Source organism: Carassius gibelio, chromosome B7 (genome assembly GCF_023724105.1).
Source record: "Carassius gibelio isolate Cgi1373 ecotype wild population from Czech Republic chromosome B7, carGib1.2-hapl.c, whole genome shotgun sequence".
Classification (NCBI taxonomy): domain Eukaryota; kingdom Metazoa; phylum Chordata; class Actinopteri; order Cypriniformes; family Cyprinidae; genus Carassius; species Carassius gibelio.
This window is the reverse complement of record NC_068402.1, coordinates 27,368,646-27,385,852: the sequence shown is the minus strand read 5'-3', so window position 1 is coordinate 27,385,852 and position 17,207 is coordinate 27,368,646. Positions and strand designations below refer to the sequence as shown.

The 17,207-nt window shown below is 36.6% G+C and overlaps 1 protein-coding gene across 1 annotated transcript in view; it reads left to right on the top strand.

Annotated features, from left to right (window-relative positions):
- Positions 1-17,207, top strand: part of pcxb (pyruvate carboxylase b) — a 176,480-nt gene that overhangs the window by 143,264 nt on the left and 16,009 nt on the right. The window contains exons 14-18 of the mRNA XM_052560785.1: positions 14-170; positions 1,055-1,295; positions 1,634-1,883; positions 8,740-8,984; positions 16,249-16,428. Of these exons, the coding sequence (XP_052416745.1) occupies positions 14-170; positions 1,055-1,295; positions 1,634-1,883; positions 8,740-8,984; positions 16,249-16,428 (1,073 nt within the window). The remainder of the gene's footprint in view (positions 1-13; positions 171-1,054; positions 1,296-1,633; positions 1,884-8,739; positions 8,985-16,248; positions 16,429-17,207) is intronic.

The following is a 17,207-nucleotide window of genomic DNA, read 5'->3' as shown; positions in this document are numbered from 1 at the left end:
TTGTGTTCTCTAGGAGCTACATTCGATGTAGCCATGCGTTTTCTGTGGGAATGTCCATGGAAGAGGCTTCAGGAGCTCCGAGCTCTGATTCCCAATGTCCCATTTCAGATGCTACTACGTGGAGCCAATGCTGTGGGATACACGAACTACCCTGATAATTCAGTTTTCAAGTGAGATCACACACACATTTTCATTGGCTAATGTTATTTTCTATCCTCTACTCCTAATCCTACCCTCACAGAAACCTTTCTGCATATTTAAATGTTTAAGATATGGTTTAGCATGTTTATTAAGCTGTTTTCCTCGTGGGTGCTGTTGGCTTGTCCACACAATTTAGGTGATTACATTTGTAGGCACTAAATAAACACACACATACACAAAAGAAGGTAAAGCATGTATTGAGCAATAGAGAGTTAGAGCTGATACCATAGCGGCAGTAAACACAGTTGTAGAGTTCTTCACATTCATTTTTTTATATTAGTTTAAATGTTAAGCTAATAATTAATGTCATGAACTGTACACATAGTATTTAGGATTGTCCCATAAGTTCATAATAGGCAAAGTTTTCGCACAAATGTAACAAAAGCACCAGTAATCTCCCAAGTTGTACTACATTGGTAAAGATGCTCATATTCATTTGTTGGGGGGAAAAAAAACAGTGTCAATATAGTGTGGAATAACATGTATATATGCAGTATATTGGACATAGATGTATCATACCCATAACAACTACACAGCACCACAGTAAAATTCTCTCAGAGCTAATTAGCAGCTGCATATCAATATGCTAAAAACCTCTCAGCGCTCTTTGTCATAGCAGTGAGTTTCTTAGAATTTCCACATTCCATAATAAAAGCAACTTCTGATGCTAACTGTTGGAAAGTACATAATATTCTGGCAGGCGTTAAAATGTCTGATGTCAATGGCTTGACTTGAATGTGCGTTCACACAAAGGTCTCTCTTTACTCTTATAAACCATAAATGTCAGTTTTGAAGGAGTTGGCTGTAGTGCAGAGCTGACAGCATTATTTCCATTTATCTTCCCTCTCTCTAGATTCTGCGAGGTAGCCAAAGAGAACGGAATGGATATCTTTCGTGTTTTTGACTCCTTGAATTATATGCCCAACATGGTTTTGGGGATGGAAGCAGCAGGGGCGGCCGGAGGTGTGGTGGAAGCGGCTATTTCTTACACAGGAGACGTGTCTGACCCCATGAGACAGAAATACTCACTGGAGTACTATCTGAAGCTGGCCGATGAGCTAGTTAAGGCTGGAACACACATACTGTCTATTAAGGTAGATCACCCGAACATGGAAAAAAACACACACACAGAATTGGCTCGACAATCATATATTCCACATCCACAGAGGCAGAGGTGAAGGATTTGCTAATATAACCATTGTTTTTGTGTCAGGACTCTTAGCATGATATTTTCAGCTGTCTTTGGCAGTTACTCAAGGGTGTAATGACTGAAGACATTGACAGTAATACTCATTCTCGCTCTGTTATTTCTGTTTCTTTTCTCTTTTTCTTTGTTGAGCTGCTGTAATGACAGTGATCGTCATAATGTGATTTTCTTTTCTGTGGGGTGCACTTGAGTGGTTAAAAGCAGCTCTGCTCTTTTTTCTTCTAGGACATGGCTGGCCTGCTGAAGCCCGAAGCCAGCCGTTTACTGATTGGAGCACTGCGTGACCGTTTCCCTGATGTCCCTATCCATGTTCACACTCATGATACTGCAGGTGCGGGAGTCGCGGCAATGCTAGCCTGTGCAAAAGCAGGGGCAGATATAGTGGATGTAGCAGTGGACTCCATGGCAGGCATGACCTCTCAACCAAGCATGGGTGCCATCGTAGCCTGCACCAAAGGAACCAAACTTGATACCGGTGAGTGGACAAGAAACATGTTAATGTATGGTCAGGCAATTTTGAATGTTTCACAGGTAAAAAAACAAAAGCTCCATTTTCTATAGTGCAGTGATGCATAAAGCACTGTTCTCACAGGCGTCACATGTAGCTTAAGATATTGTATATGACATATGTGTTGTGATTTAAGATTTATTTGTAAACATTTATTCCCTCCATGTGTGCTATCGTTTAGTTCTTGGACTATGTAGACATGTATCTTTATCCACTGCATATTTAATAACAGTTCAGATTTTTAAAGAAAGAGTCAGAGCCATAGGCTAGAGGGCAGAGCTCTTGACATATCAGCTCTTCTGGGGACAAAAGTTGGACTCAACGACTTTTTCGTTCCTGTTAAACGAAAATAACCTGTCTCTCCTTTTGTCAAATAATGTCATTGCCCAAAAATATAACTTAACATATATTTAAAAATGTTTTTATATAGAATACCTTTTAAAAGTTTGGGGTCAGCAAGATTTTTAAGTTTTGTGATAAAAATACAGTGAAAACAGTAACACTGTGTAATTATTGCAATCAATAAAAAGGTTTTCTATTTTAAGGGTGCTTTCACACCTGTAGATCGATTGCTTTGTTCCGAAACAGGGATTAAAATAATTATATATATTAATAATAATACATTTTTATTCTTGGTGCGGTTTGCTTTCACTCTGTAAAGTTTCTAAACGGACCAATATTGTTAAAATGCACCTACTATGAAGAGCAATAAGATTGCATTATAAAATGAAAAGGCGTGCTTTGACATCGTCTACTGTTTTTCATGGAACTTAAGTAATTACCCGTTATACATTCTGATATACCTTGGTTCATTGATCCAATGGATAGGATTGCTTTCTCACTATAAAGTCTGTTCTCAATCGAGCTGAGACCACCTTGTTCGGGCGATCTCGAACCGATTGTTTATGTGCGGATCTGAGCGTGATTGCCGTGTTCACATATTCCCAAACGAACCAAGTTAAGTGGCGAAACGCACCCCAAATGTTTTTTTTTTTTTTCAAATTGTATTTATTGTTATCATGACAAAGCTATGACTATGGTTACTATAGTTGAACTGTGATAACCACAAATGACTTTTTACACTTTTTTACTATAGTAAAACCATAGTTCATTTTATTAAGGGTTATTCTAGTCTTCAGTGTTTTACGTGATCCTTCAGAAATCAATCAGATATGCTGTGTTCTTAAGCAACATGTGACTTTTAGTCCACACTTTTATGTTTATTTCTTGCCTAGGTCTGTACATGTGCAGCTTTTCTGGCCTAGGTCAGTACATGTGCAGCTGTCAGTGATCAGTTCAATGATGCCTAAGTTGCGGGCAGGCTCAATTGATTAATGACGTCTAATTAGTCAAGTCGCTAAGCTCATTAATCAAGGGACACAGTAGGGGTTGTCATCATATATCAATACATTTGTACTTTTATACAGTTGTGTGCATGTGTGCTGGACTGCCCATGTGAGTGTGATAATTGCCGTATTCTGAGAGGCATGTTAAACAAAGGTCATGCAGAAGCAAATGGGAATGTGTTGACACTCCTTGGACAAAGACTAATGATGGAGAAGAAAAGAGAGGTAGAGAGACATCCCATTTCTCTCCCCCATTTTCTTTTTAACTAACACATTTATTTCCCCTTACTCCACTTCATTACCGTCAAAGTTAAATCATAGTTCCCCTTCCCAGCCTTTCCCTCCCTCTCTCCTTCTCACCCTCTCTTATGTCCCCTAAATATGGTTCCTTTGAGGCAGGGTGGTTAGATAATGTCCGCAGCACTTCAGTTTCAAATTCTCCAGAGTACAATCTTATTTTCTTGAACAATCTCTCATGCAGCCACACCATACACAATAATCTGTCAATGTCTCTTTAAACACTGAGATACCCCCCACCCCCAAAAAATATTTTCATACAAACATAGCCATCACAATGCAAGTTCTGGGTGGTTGCCAGAACGTTGCTATGCGGTTGTTAGGGTGTTCTGGGTGCTTGCCAGGAGCATCACTATGCAGTAGGTTGTTGAGGTGGTTTGCTTATAGACTTAAATCAGAAAATCGCTAGATATGGCTGAGGTACATCTTATATTGTAAGTTTATGGGATAAAACTTTAGTTTAGACCTAATCTCACTATTAATTAGTTGCTTATTAAGCAGTGTTTGAGGTTAACTAGTTACATGTATCGGATTTAGGCAATTTAATTACAAAATAAATGTTACTCTAATCTCTTGTAGCTACTGAGAAAAAAAATGTAATTAAGTTGCAGTTACTTTTGAAAATGTTAACAATTGCAAAGAGAGTTACATATGAATATTTTCACACCCATACAGATTTGGTTGATTTCTTTCCTAAATTGCAGTGACTGCTTTAAAATATCAGACACCAATGTAAACAATGCAAGGCATTTTTAGAAGCCTATCATAGTTGGGAAAAGATTCGATTTCATTAACAGTATCATGGCTATTAAACTATATCTTATGAATTAGAATCTGTATTTAACTTCAGAAAGAATCTCAAAGAGGTGCTAAAGTCTGATTTTGTGGTGGCTGTGCTTTAAAATGTAATTATTATAATCCTTGTTGAACAATTCCCAATTCCCACATTAGCTTCTTTTAGTACTTATAAAGCACTATTAATGCCTTGTTCTGCATTACCATATTTTACACCTTAGTATTAATAAGCAGCAAATTAGGAGTTTATTGAGCGAAAAGTCATCGTTAATCGTTAGCTAATAGTGAGAACTGTGTGACTAGTCGAAAGCTGAAAATTTTCTACACTGTAAAGGCTACACAGTTTGCAGTATCATTCATGTCAGAAACACAGATTATGCAGGTTTACATTCTGATCTTTAAATCTTAGAGCTAAAGGGCTCAAACCTTAAAAATATGTTCACACCAGCACAAATATATGGCACAAAAATTAGTTCCAGTTTTCAGATGCAATTTGTCTGTTCTGATTGGTGCATAAAACAAGGCTGAATGGCTGAATTAAACAAATTCCACTCTTTGACATATGGATGTCATTTATACAAAATAGAAAATACTGTGGTTACCCCAGTTTAGGCACTTTCCATTGAATTCCATTCTTATGCATGTGAATGTTAGAGTCCGTAAATGCAAGATTGTGCAAAGTTGTGCATTTCTAAAGTTCCACTTTGATGCACTCTTGCACCTGCAAATTCATATCATGTGAAGACGTGTGGCCAATCGAAGATTGCTATGTCACGCTGTGACCTCTTAGCTGATTGAACACAGACTCTAAAGCTGCAGATCTGCAGTGCTGCAAGAAAATTGAGTAGATTGTGTGTGTATATAAATGACAAAATAACCATTTCCAGATTCTTTCTCTTCTATACATTTATACATTAATTTAGTTATATACAGTTGCTTTGCAAAACAATCTGTTCATGAATGCCGCCAAACCACAGTTTAAAGCTTTGGCTCTGGGCATTTGACTGAAAGAGCAAACCTCTGTTTAAGAAAAAGAGAAGAAGAAAGTTCAATGTCATTTGGAAAAGATGTCATTCATTTAAATTAATATAGTTAATTTATTTTTGCTATATATTAGGTTTTATATAAAAAACTGTATTTATAGACACATAAAGAAAGATTAATTTAAATATATTTTTTAATGTATTAAGTTTTTTTTTTTTAAGTTTACCTTTCAAACAGCTAACTAAATTAGTACACTATATATACGACACATCTAAATATGGAAAAAGAACAATGGAAAATGCTAAACAAATGTGTGAGATTAGAATTGAGTATATATTGTGCTTTTCTACCACTTAAGCATGTGTGTTTAAGTACAAGAGCTTTTTTTTTTATTCATGAGCACATCTGTTGAGATAATTGGTCACAGAAGACCTTCAGTTTCTTGAAGATACCTCATTCCCTCTCATCACTCTCTCTTACTGTCATTGGTATTCTCTCGAGTGTATTGCATTGGTTAATTTAGTTGCCAGTGTAGCAAGCTAGCACAAGTAAAGCTTTAGCTCTCTGTCTCTGCATCAGCCATTAGAACAGTTTGTTATGAATGCTAGACACATTTGTCGTACCCCACACTTGTCAAAGCCTCTTACACATGCCTTGTGTTGATTTGTTGTTAGTTAGTAACTTTAGTTTAGTTTATAGTTGTATTTATTTAATTTTATTTAAAAAAAATGTATTTCTGCATTGGCCCATCTAGCTGCCATGCTATTGATTTGTGTTTCTTTCTTCTCTTTTCCGTTCTAGCACACGTTGTCTCTCAAATATTCTTTCGCTCCATTGTTCTCCCTTCAGGCTTTTTTGTTCACTCATTCTAATCTTTTCCTTTATTTCCAGTTTTTGCCCATTCTCTTTCGCCTACACTCATCTGTCCCTATATGTTTGTATTGTTTTTGTCCTTCTATACTGTATCTCTATACTGTATAAGTTCATTTTCTTCCATTTCCCTGTATTTCCATGCAGTTTTCAAGCCCACTGCTTACACTAACTCTTCTCTTTCGTTCTCCATCTGTCATTTTTTTTTCCTACATCTCTCAATTCTCAGTGGGAAGTTTGGACTCACTTTCACAATCAAAAGTTGTATCCCTCTGCAAGCCCTTTATGTTCACTTTTAAAAAGATCTCTGCTTTGTCTTCTCTCTCTCTCTCTATCTCTCTCTCTCTCACACACACACACACACACATTCTTTGCAATGTTGTGCGATTCTGTATTGATGTCAGTAAATTCCAGCATGATATGAACAAACTGTTCTGACCTCAGAGCTCAACACGAAATGCAACATTTAGCTCAGTTTTGTTTAGTTCAGAACACAAGGTATAGAATTATGTCATATAATTGTGCTGTTGTTTGTTTTCTCTGCTGGAAAAACATCTCAAACCAGTGTTTGCTGATCTTAGCTATTTAACTGGACTCCCATGCAGAAGTTTCTTACTTTGCATACAAATTTGTATCTCATCATTGCTTCATTTATTATTGCAACTTTATTATCTCCCAATAATGACTTTGTCTCAGTGTGATTTGGTGTCTCACAGTGTGACTTTATATCGTACAGCATGATTCTTCATCTCACAATGCAACTTTGTTTTACAATCTGACATTATTTCAAGCTTTATCTCCTATACTGCCAGCCTGATCCAAGTGGGTGTTAAATTAGCTGGTTGGCCAACTGCTCTCATAGCTGAACGTACCCAAAACAACTCGAAAACCATCATTTTGGGAAAAACCAGGCAACCACCTTAGTATGCAAGCGAATGGCATGCTTTGTTTGAGCATCTTGTCTTAAATCTGCTGCAAGCATTTTTTTATATATATCATGCATTAAATATCCCCATTATTTGACAGATATCACTGAAATAGGTGCCCTGAGAAATCACGCTTGACAGCCCAAAGCTCTGTATACAGCAAAAAAATTATCTGCCAATCAGAAAATGTTATCATCATTTATAACTCTTGCAAGCACACATACATACACACTAAAAAATACACATTCATAAGCACACATTGATTTTAGAGGCATTTAGGAACCTTTATCTACTGTAGTACATTGAGTACAGCACACGATGTACACTGACTTCACTTAATGGACTGGTTACTCTTGTCTGCTGGAGTGACGCAAACCCAGCAGGAGAATAATAATATCAGAGAGCTTCTCTCTGATGGCATGCAAGTGTGTTAAATATAAAAGTGTGTGTGTGTGTGTGTGTGTGTGTGTGTGGCCTGGAAACTGGAGGTTTCACATTGATTATTACAGCCTGACTTTATGCAGGGCCTTTATTGATGGATTGATGGTGTGTTTTGAGATGTGTCAGATTAGGACAACAGTATCTATCAGTCAAATGTCCCCAGCAAAAAGAGGAAGACAGAGCTATCAACATTACCACTTATATACATATGAAAGAACAGGGTGATTAATTTCACTAAATTAATACTTTCAGCCCAATCATTCCCATCTGTAATATACACACACACACACACACACACACACACACACATATATATATATGTCTTTCCTAGGTTTTAAAGACACCTTAAGTGATGACTAATTACTCTGAGCAGTCACTATATCTTGTTAAAAAGATTTGAAAAGCCAATCTCATGTCACAATCTGAGTGAATCTAAAAATGATATTATGAATATGCAATAGTAATATGTTTAAATAATGTTTATGGCCAAAACTGTGACCTGTACATCATTTGAATGATTTTTAATTGTTACATTGCCTGGTGCTCATAAACAGCCTACACTTAGACTACATAAAGGATAATCTAGTTAGTACAGACCCGTGCTCTTCGTAGGGGCAATGATCACGCTGTCTGGCTGCATGTACATTTTCCTGCTAATTATATGGCTACTTATCAGATAAATAAAGAAATCAATATGAAATATAGATTCTTTTTTTTTCTTCTTGACCCAAATAAACCAGCTTTGAGGGAAAGCATGACACTACACACTTTGATTTGCAGAAAATGTATATTTGAAAATTTCAGACAAAAAGTCTTGATTTAAACTCAAAATTTAATCAACATTCTTTTTTTAACAAATACCATGATTAAACTATAGTTAGTGTAGTAAAACCATGATTACTTTGTTCACCATGTTTTAACCATAATAACCATGTTTTTTGGTTTTATTTGTAGTAAAACCATGGTTAAATTTGATTTACCAGTATTGGCACATTTTCTTCACCGGTTTTCTGATTGGTCAATATTTCTCTGCAGAATCATGGGTAGTGTCGTTAAAATTTAAATTGGCGTCTTATGTGAAGCCTTACGTATGCATGAAGCTGTATCGCTGCTCATCCTACAGTAAAGTTGCTGTATTTGTAACACACTTCTCCTGTCATGCAGGGGTTTCTCTGGACAGAGTCTATGAATACAGCGAGTTCTGGGAAGTGGCTCGAGGTCTGTATGCTCCCTTCGACTGCACCGCCACAATGAAGTCTGGTAATGCAGATGTTTATGAAAATGAGATCCCAGGGGGCCAGTACACCAACCTACACTTCCAGGCCCACAGCATGGGCCTCGGTAACAAGTTCAAAGAGGTGAAGAAAGCCTACGTCGAAGCCAACAAGCTGCTGGGAGACCTTATCAAAGTAAGACCTCCAAAAATCTCATTTTGATTCCAAATGTGTCACCCACTCTTTCTTTTTCTTTCTTTCTTTCTTTCTCTCTCCTCCTCCTCTGTTCCACATACTGAAGAGTGTCCTTGAAGGCCAGTGAATAAAGTGGCTCCTTTCTTTTCTGTTGGATTTTCTGTCATTTATATTCCACATGTATATAGTCGAAGCTTTTGTCCCTGTTGATTCAAACCTAGCAATTAGCTTAAAACGTAAATTTTTGCTGCCGTGTACCCAAAATGGCAACGAAGTAATTTAATCACAAGCACACTTCATTCTTTCCTCTGTTCAAATTTAAATAATTACATATTACAAAGTTATTTTAGAAACAAGGCATAGTGCAGATCCTGGATGTACAGTTCGTACATAAGAACAAGTTCTGCAACTATCTGTCACAGAAACAGTGTGATCAGATGATCAGTCTCATAATCTGATAGCAGCAGTCAATTTCACCTGCCAGTGTTGGCTTCTGCTGTGCTGCACTCTGCCCTCTAAAACCAAATTAACCGATCAGCTGAAATGTGTCTGGCATCACTTGCTTCAGTCTTCCGCTCAGTGGAATCAATTATTGTGATTCTCCTTAAAGAAGTTTCTGTTTACGTACAGTTCAATTCACCCCCGCCCCACACACACACACACCCACACATCTTCAGTTTAGTTCATAGGTTGGGGGGAAATGGACTGGATTTTGGAATCTTGTGGTGATACTATATTTATATTCCTTTTGCTGTTGCCATCTCTCTCTCTCTCTCTCTCTCTCTCTCTCTCTCTCTCTCTCTCTCTCTCTCTCTCTCTCTCTGTCAGGTTATGTTCGGAATAGCATGCCACATTTTTTTTTTTTAAAGAAAGTAGTAGCCTTATGCATTATTTATACTTTGTATAAAGTATGTGAATTTCCTTTATGCACAAAATACCTTGATGACCCACTACATTTGCCAGAATGTGCCGTTTATGAATGAACCATGTGTGATATCCCTCACCAAATGGTAGGACAAAATTCTTGTTATTTGCCAAAAGTTAAAGCGAAAGTGATGGTACAGACTTTCACATAACAAAAGATTTGTTACAAATAAATAAAAAAGACTACTAATAAAAATAAAATAATAATAATAATATATATATATATATATAATAGTTAATAATAATTAATTAACCCTTGTGTGGTTTTCGGTCATTTCTGACCGGATCATTTTACATTTAGAATTTTTAAAGATGCTACATTCATTTTATGGCATATGGAGTGTGAACACACACAAAAAACATGGTGGTCTTCGGTCAGAAATGACGACCATAAGAAATGAATGGGGAAAAAAATATAAAAAATACAGAACATTTTTACGTGTACCATCTACAAATCCCCCACAGCGCAGAAAAAAATGCAAAGTAATGAAGGGATGAACCACTAAAACATCTAGAGTGCAAAATTAACACATCAACTCGCGGACACACACTTGTACACACACATACACACCAATGAACTGGTGTGACTGTAATACTGCAACTATGTGAAATTAAATTAATAATTCAACTACAATGCAGTAAAAAAATTTTTTTTAAAGTACTACTACTCAGAAATTACTCAGAGTACTAGTTACTAGTTACTTTTTAGCCTGCGATATTTAATGAATTACCAAAAATATTCATATTAAAGTTGAAATTCATATCACTTTTATCTTATTGACAAAGTATGTGAATTAGTGGTCATGATACAGCAATTTCGAACTTTAATACCTTAGAATAATATCAAAATTAAGGTACCCGTTAACCAGAAGTTGCAACGGACTTCATTGTTGTAATGTATTTCCAATTGAAATGGAATATTGAATAAAGGTCAGGGTTTTATTGTGCCGTACCTTCTCTCCACCTCTTGCTCATAGCAGATTCACGGTTGGATAGGAGAGGTTAAGAATATCTGCTTGTTATGTCTGATATCATGCTTCACTGCTTCTGGGTCCTAACGCTCTGCCAGACGCCACCCAAAAAACAACAAACTGTGCTAATATACACCCACGATGTCATGTAATACTGAAAAAATATAACCTTAACCTTTATCTTCATACTGAAATCCCAGATAGCCTGACAGTGATTCAACTAAAATATTATTCAGACATTGTGAGCACAGAGACTGAAGTGTGCACAGCTATTTTTTTTAAAATGCTTAGCTTAAATATGTAATATTAATTAATTAATGCTCATAAATGGCTGCTGAGATCGTATTCTCAAGTGAAATGAGTAAAGACTTGCACCCAGAAACAGCAGTCCTTACGACGTGACTTAACAAGAGGATTCTCTTCCAAGCCATCAAACTGAAGTCATCAGAGCAAGAACACCATTCCAGAGCGGAAGGCAATTTTCAGTTTTTGATTAAAGATTACGACAGCAGACACTTTTTTTTTTCCCTGTGTATTGACTTGAACAGTTCAATTGTTCTCCACAAAACTAGTAATGCACACTAAAAAGTAAGTAGGGCCATTTTGGATTTCATGACAGTCAATTTTCAATACCATTGGCTAAATTTATTATTTATTAAATATTTTAATATAGGCTTTTATTTAAATACATTTAAACATTTTTCAATTACCATTACAAAAATATCAGTCTTAAGCATTTGCTCATTCTGTGTTTGTGTCTTTAAAATAGGGTAACTTTGTTGCAAAAGCTTACAGCTTTATTTTAAATTTGATTTCAAACTGAACTGAATTTGCAAAAAAAAAAAGCCTATTTATTTAGATAAATGGAACATCAGATGGCTTTGACCTGTAATGTTTGTACAGAATAGGATATTTATATATCCTAGACAATTATCCCATTCCAAAACATTTTTAGCATAAAATTTTAGCATACATTGTAAAGAAATTAAAGTTCCATTTGTGATAGTTGAAAGACTTTTTCTGGTGCATTTCACTTATAGCCAATAAAATTTCAAGTAAGATTTTCATCAGTCAGGCGTGGATATTTTCTGAATGGTTTATAACTTCTGAAAAAATTTAATCCAGGAGCAAAGATAAATCTTTCTACTATACAAAACACAGAGCCATCGCGACTGCACGCAGTCTGAGCATTATTGGAGTGAGAAGACAGGCAATTCATTTGTATAAGTTACGCCTATTTCAGAGCTTGCATCCAGTTTTCTGCAATTACATGACTGTGTTCTCATGTTACAATAAAGCACTCACCACATTTGCGCGGGAATGATTCAAATTATGCAGAATACCTGCAATCCTGCGCAGACATTCAGACTGTAATTGACAGGAGACGGATGCATGTCAAAAAGACAGGAAAGAGAGACGCAGCAGTGTCAGATATTTCAGTACTGGTATCTATATATAGATATTTATGATAACACTACCATGTAGTTTGTTTCTCCAAACTTTGAATCCATAAATTATGCTGAGCTCCCTCACTGTCTGAGCTCTTCACCTGCTGCAGCGGCATCTTTTACTGGTTCAGATATCAGGGCCTTTACTGCTCCCTACACGATCAGATATCTTAATTTAGTTACTGAAGTGCTGTCAAAGGTTTGAATATCAATTCAAATTGTGGGCATACTCAGTAACCCACTATGATTAAAAAATATCAAAGTAGATTATTTAGCTAAATTTGTACTTAAGTACAAGTAGGCTACAGCTTTAAAAATATACTTAAATAAGTACAAGTACCATGAAAAAAACTACTCACAGTAACGCGAGTAGTTGTAATTTGTTACCTCCTCCACTAATAATAAGAAATGTTATTTGAGCACCAATCAGCATAGTAAAATTATTTCTGAATGATCATGTAACAGTGATGACGAAGGTAATAAAGGAGTAATGGCTGCTGAAAATTTGGATTTGCCAACCCAGGAATAAATTACATTTAAAAATATTACAACTAAAATCTGTTATTTGAAATTATAATAATATTACACAATTAAAAATTTTTTATTAGATTTGTAATCAAAATAAATGCAGCCTTGGTGAGCACAATAAATATTCTATATTTTTATATATATTAATGATGCGCGGGTCAATGTATAAACAACCCGCACCCGACCGACGTTTTCAAATAACCCGCCCGCAACTCGAACCGAAAAAAAAGAAAAAGAAAATATTGTACCCAACCAGCTTCTTAAACCCGCATTTTTTAAAAGTAGTAAATGCTCAGCGTAGTGTCACTGGGCCATAGACGTAGTGGTGCGGGGGGAGGGGGGATGTATAGGGGAGCGGAGAGCGTTCGTGAGCGGAGAGCGCAGTTCTGAATACTCCACACAGATAACTCATTCCATGGGGTCGCTCGCTCAACCCAGAATGGTTTGCTGGTTCAAAAATATATGGAATAAGAGCTGCCTCCGACAATTTTTTTTCTAGTCGACTGGTAGTTGTTCATTTAAGCCATTCGTGGACAAATCGCCCCTTTATATTAATTTAATTACTTAAATAGGCTATAGCCTACAGGATAATAAGCCTTATGACCGCACGCATAAAGCTTGCACAAATTCAATTTGATTATGAATGTGTCTAAATTAGCTAGGATTGTTTAGTAATTGTTTAGTAATAAACTGCTGTTCTCTGTGTTGCTGCAAAGATGAAGTTGACGATGTGGACTCACCAGAGAGAAATGGACATTTCATATGGATTACATATTCAGAGAGTAGTCTATTAGTTTTGGTTTGAATATTTTCGTTTAAAATTAGACATTTCAAGCTTTCTGAAATATATAGCCTATATTTCTCAAATCTGTGAAGCACAAGCGGAGTTTCGGCGCCCTCCAGTTCACATGCAATGGAAGTGATCGTGCTGGTGCCTCATTACATTGTCTGCTATATATATTTGCTTCTTATTTATTAAATACGAGCAATTCATTGATAAAACATTGATCAAAATTATGATACAATTTATACAAAATGAAAATCTTTTAAAAATAGTTTTCTATAAAAACAAAACTTAATGAAGTCGTCAAAATCATGTTTTACCAAAAACAGCGTAGTTGCTCCCCAGACTTCACCTTTTCTCTTGCCGCCTCCATCTCTACCTGCAGACTGAGCTTGTGCGTCATCTTCGCACCAGTTATTCAGCCAATAAAGTGTAGGCCTATGTATTTCAAAATTGTGTCTAGTACTATATAAATTACAAAGGTTTAATTGGCATCTTTATTTCAAACGACCCGACCGACCGCGACCCGAATATCATTAAAAATATTTTTGGATTACTCGTAACCGCAGGTAACCGCGATTGACTGCAGGCACCCGCTCATTTTGGATCAGCCCGGGCAATACTGATACATATATATTCTCAATATAAATCTATATTTAAAAATATCTAAATATTAGGCAGCATAGTGTATATTTTGCACAGTAAGCATTATGCTAGTTTTCAGTTCTGAACACGACCTTCATGTCTTGCTCTTTCTTGCGATCCAGTTTGCTGAGACACACACTGTACACACACTCCACTAATTCTGTTTCTTTTGAAGCAGCAGCAAGCACTGACACTCACAAACCGTTCTCTTGAGTTCAAAGCGCTCGCTGTCCATGCCGATGGCCAAACAGATGTACCCTGTCAGTTAGCCGGAGATACCCTGCACAATAACACAGGAGAGAGAAAATACCTCTAGGCCTGCTGTGTGTGTGTGTGTGTGTGTGTGAGAGAGAGAAAGAGAGAGAGAGATAGAGAGAGGAAGCAAAGACTGAGAGGCAGAAGCAGAGAGCAACTGAGATGTACACAGAAGGATTACAGTACATCAGAAAAGCAGTAAGAGGAGACACTGACGGGCAGGAGGATTACTCTGTGTGTGCGTGTGTGTGTGTGTGTTTGATCCCCTCTTAATCCCATCTCAGTCTCATCTTATAACACTTTTCCCCGACAGCCTCCATCACAGTGACTTGGCCTGACCGAGTTTTGCATTGTGTCTGGGTACTTAACAAATCCTCTACTTAATTAACAACTCATTGATTTTTCTCTCTATTCCAAGTCAACTCAGAAATTGAAGGATTGCTTTGTAACTGAGGGCAGCATCCTCATAATTTGAATCTTTCACCAGAATAGTGCTTTCTTTTGGATTCACTCAATTTATGTTTTTTTCTATGTATTATGTTTTGAGAATAATTTCACAATTAGCCATCAACAAGAATGGTAGTAATATTTTTGTATGCCACTTAAAAAAAGGCCTATGAGTTTATATTTAAAACATTATGAGTCAAAAAAAAATTCAAAATTTGTTTAATAACACGCTGCAAAATAGTATGGTACTCTGCTATTCTTAACGCAACCAAAGCAGGAGCACCCCAGCCACCATGAGTCTTTAGGATTTGATTTAACACGAACTCCGGTGTCTTGACTTCAAATGACTGTGGCAGGATGAAGTAACATTCACGCTTAATTTAGTGAAATCACATTTGATTATCCAGACAGTTAAGTGCTCATCTTACGGAGAGTCATATGAGCAGTATTCCCTGGCTGAGATGACTGAATTTCTGAAGCAGAGGAGAGTTATGCAAGAGTGTCAGAATTTTAATATCATTCAAAGAACACATGTAACTCATGTAAAAGTGTATAATGTTGAAATTTGTGCAAAATAAGTTTTTTAATTGGTCACCTTAGAGTTTGGAGGTCTCCGCTGTGTTTTCCTCTACAGTCCCGGCGGGGCTCGAGTCACTCGGGGTCTGTGGGGTTGTTGTTAAATCTTTTGCTCCCAATAAGTCTTTGCACATGTCATGTCTGTGGCTTTGTATTTAAACAAGGATTAACCTTGCGTAACTTTGGTCTAGGACTCTATTACAAAACTTAATCCTAAATGTCACTCTATTTCTTTCCTTTTTTGACCTACTCTCAACACTCCAGTCCTAGAGTGGTTACAGTTTTTGTTTGTTTAATTTGTACCAAAATGTACAATGTTTTTTACCATGGCAAAATTATATCTTTTTAAAACTCCTTGGAGCTTATTATCTTGGCATATATCAAAATATTTGATAGGCCAAAACTGTACTACTATGGTACTTTTTTAAGGCAAAGCTTTCAAAGTGTATAGCCTACACTGCAAGTTTCAAACTGGACAGCAGTTTTGCTTTATATAAAGTATTTTTCACAGAGAGCTGAACTATTTATGTGAAAGAAAACGGCGTGACATTTAACATTTTATTCCTCTCCTTAATCACCTGCTTTTTTCTTTTCTTCACCATGTGTGTCTTTCTTCCTCTCAAATCCTCATATTTACTGTAGTTCTCTTGGATTCTTTTGAAACAATTTCCCTTTTGTTTCTTCAGGTGACCCCCTCCTCTAAGATTGTGGGTGATCTGGCCCAGTTTATGGTGCAGAACTCTCTGTCCCGTGCTGAGGTAGAAGAGAGAGCAGACGAGCTCTCCTTCCCTCTGTCTGTTGTGGAATTCCTGCAAGGACACATTGGAATACCACACGGAGGATTCCCTGAGCCCTTCAGGTCAAAGGTGAGATTACACAAATAAAAACATAATTTGTTTGTAAAAATTTAATAAAAAAGGCCAAAAAAAAAGGTAAAAAAAATATTACAATGGCTCAAATCAAAGTAACAGATATGTAAAACTCTAAATAAAAGAAAAACTAATATGATTTCTATCCTTATTCATTTTTATAAGACTGGGGACATAAAATCTACTGCATAAATAGGATTGACCCTTTTTCATTTTTGGGTCAAGATTATATGAGTGCGACTCATGTAACAAACAAAACAATAGCATCCATTAGATTTTTCAAACTTATTGAGACTGATGTAAAAAGTGCCACTTTATTTCTCATAGAAATTATCCCTGGAGAATTGAGCATTCTTCATTACATTCAGCCATTTAGCAGATGCTATTATCCAAGACACCTACAAATGAGGGGAAAACATGATAATTTTTTGTTGCTGCTGTTGAGATTGACATTGGCATTGTTTTGGAATAATCTCTAGCTACACAGAGAGAGAAAGAGAGTGAGAGAGAAGAATGAAATCAGAAGGTAAAAGGATGCGATAAAGTGAGAGGAAGACAGTTCAAGTGATTGACTGAATAGCTTCGTGTGCATCCGTCACAAAGTTTTGTGTGTATGTGTGAAAGACAGGATAAGAGACAAAAGGTTTAAGGCTGAGTAAAGCTTGTCACTTGCCAGGCGCTTTCTCAGTAGTGGCTGTGGCGTTTCCCTCTTCTTGTGCTCAAAGTCTTGCTGAGAAAAGAAACCATGCAGAGTCAGACTAATCCACTATAATGCA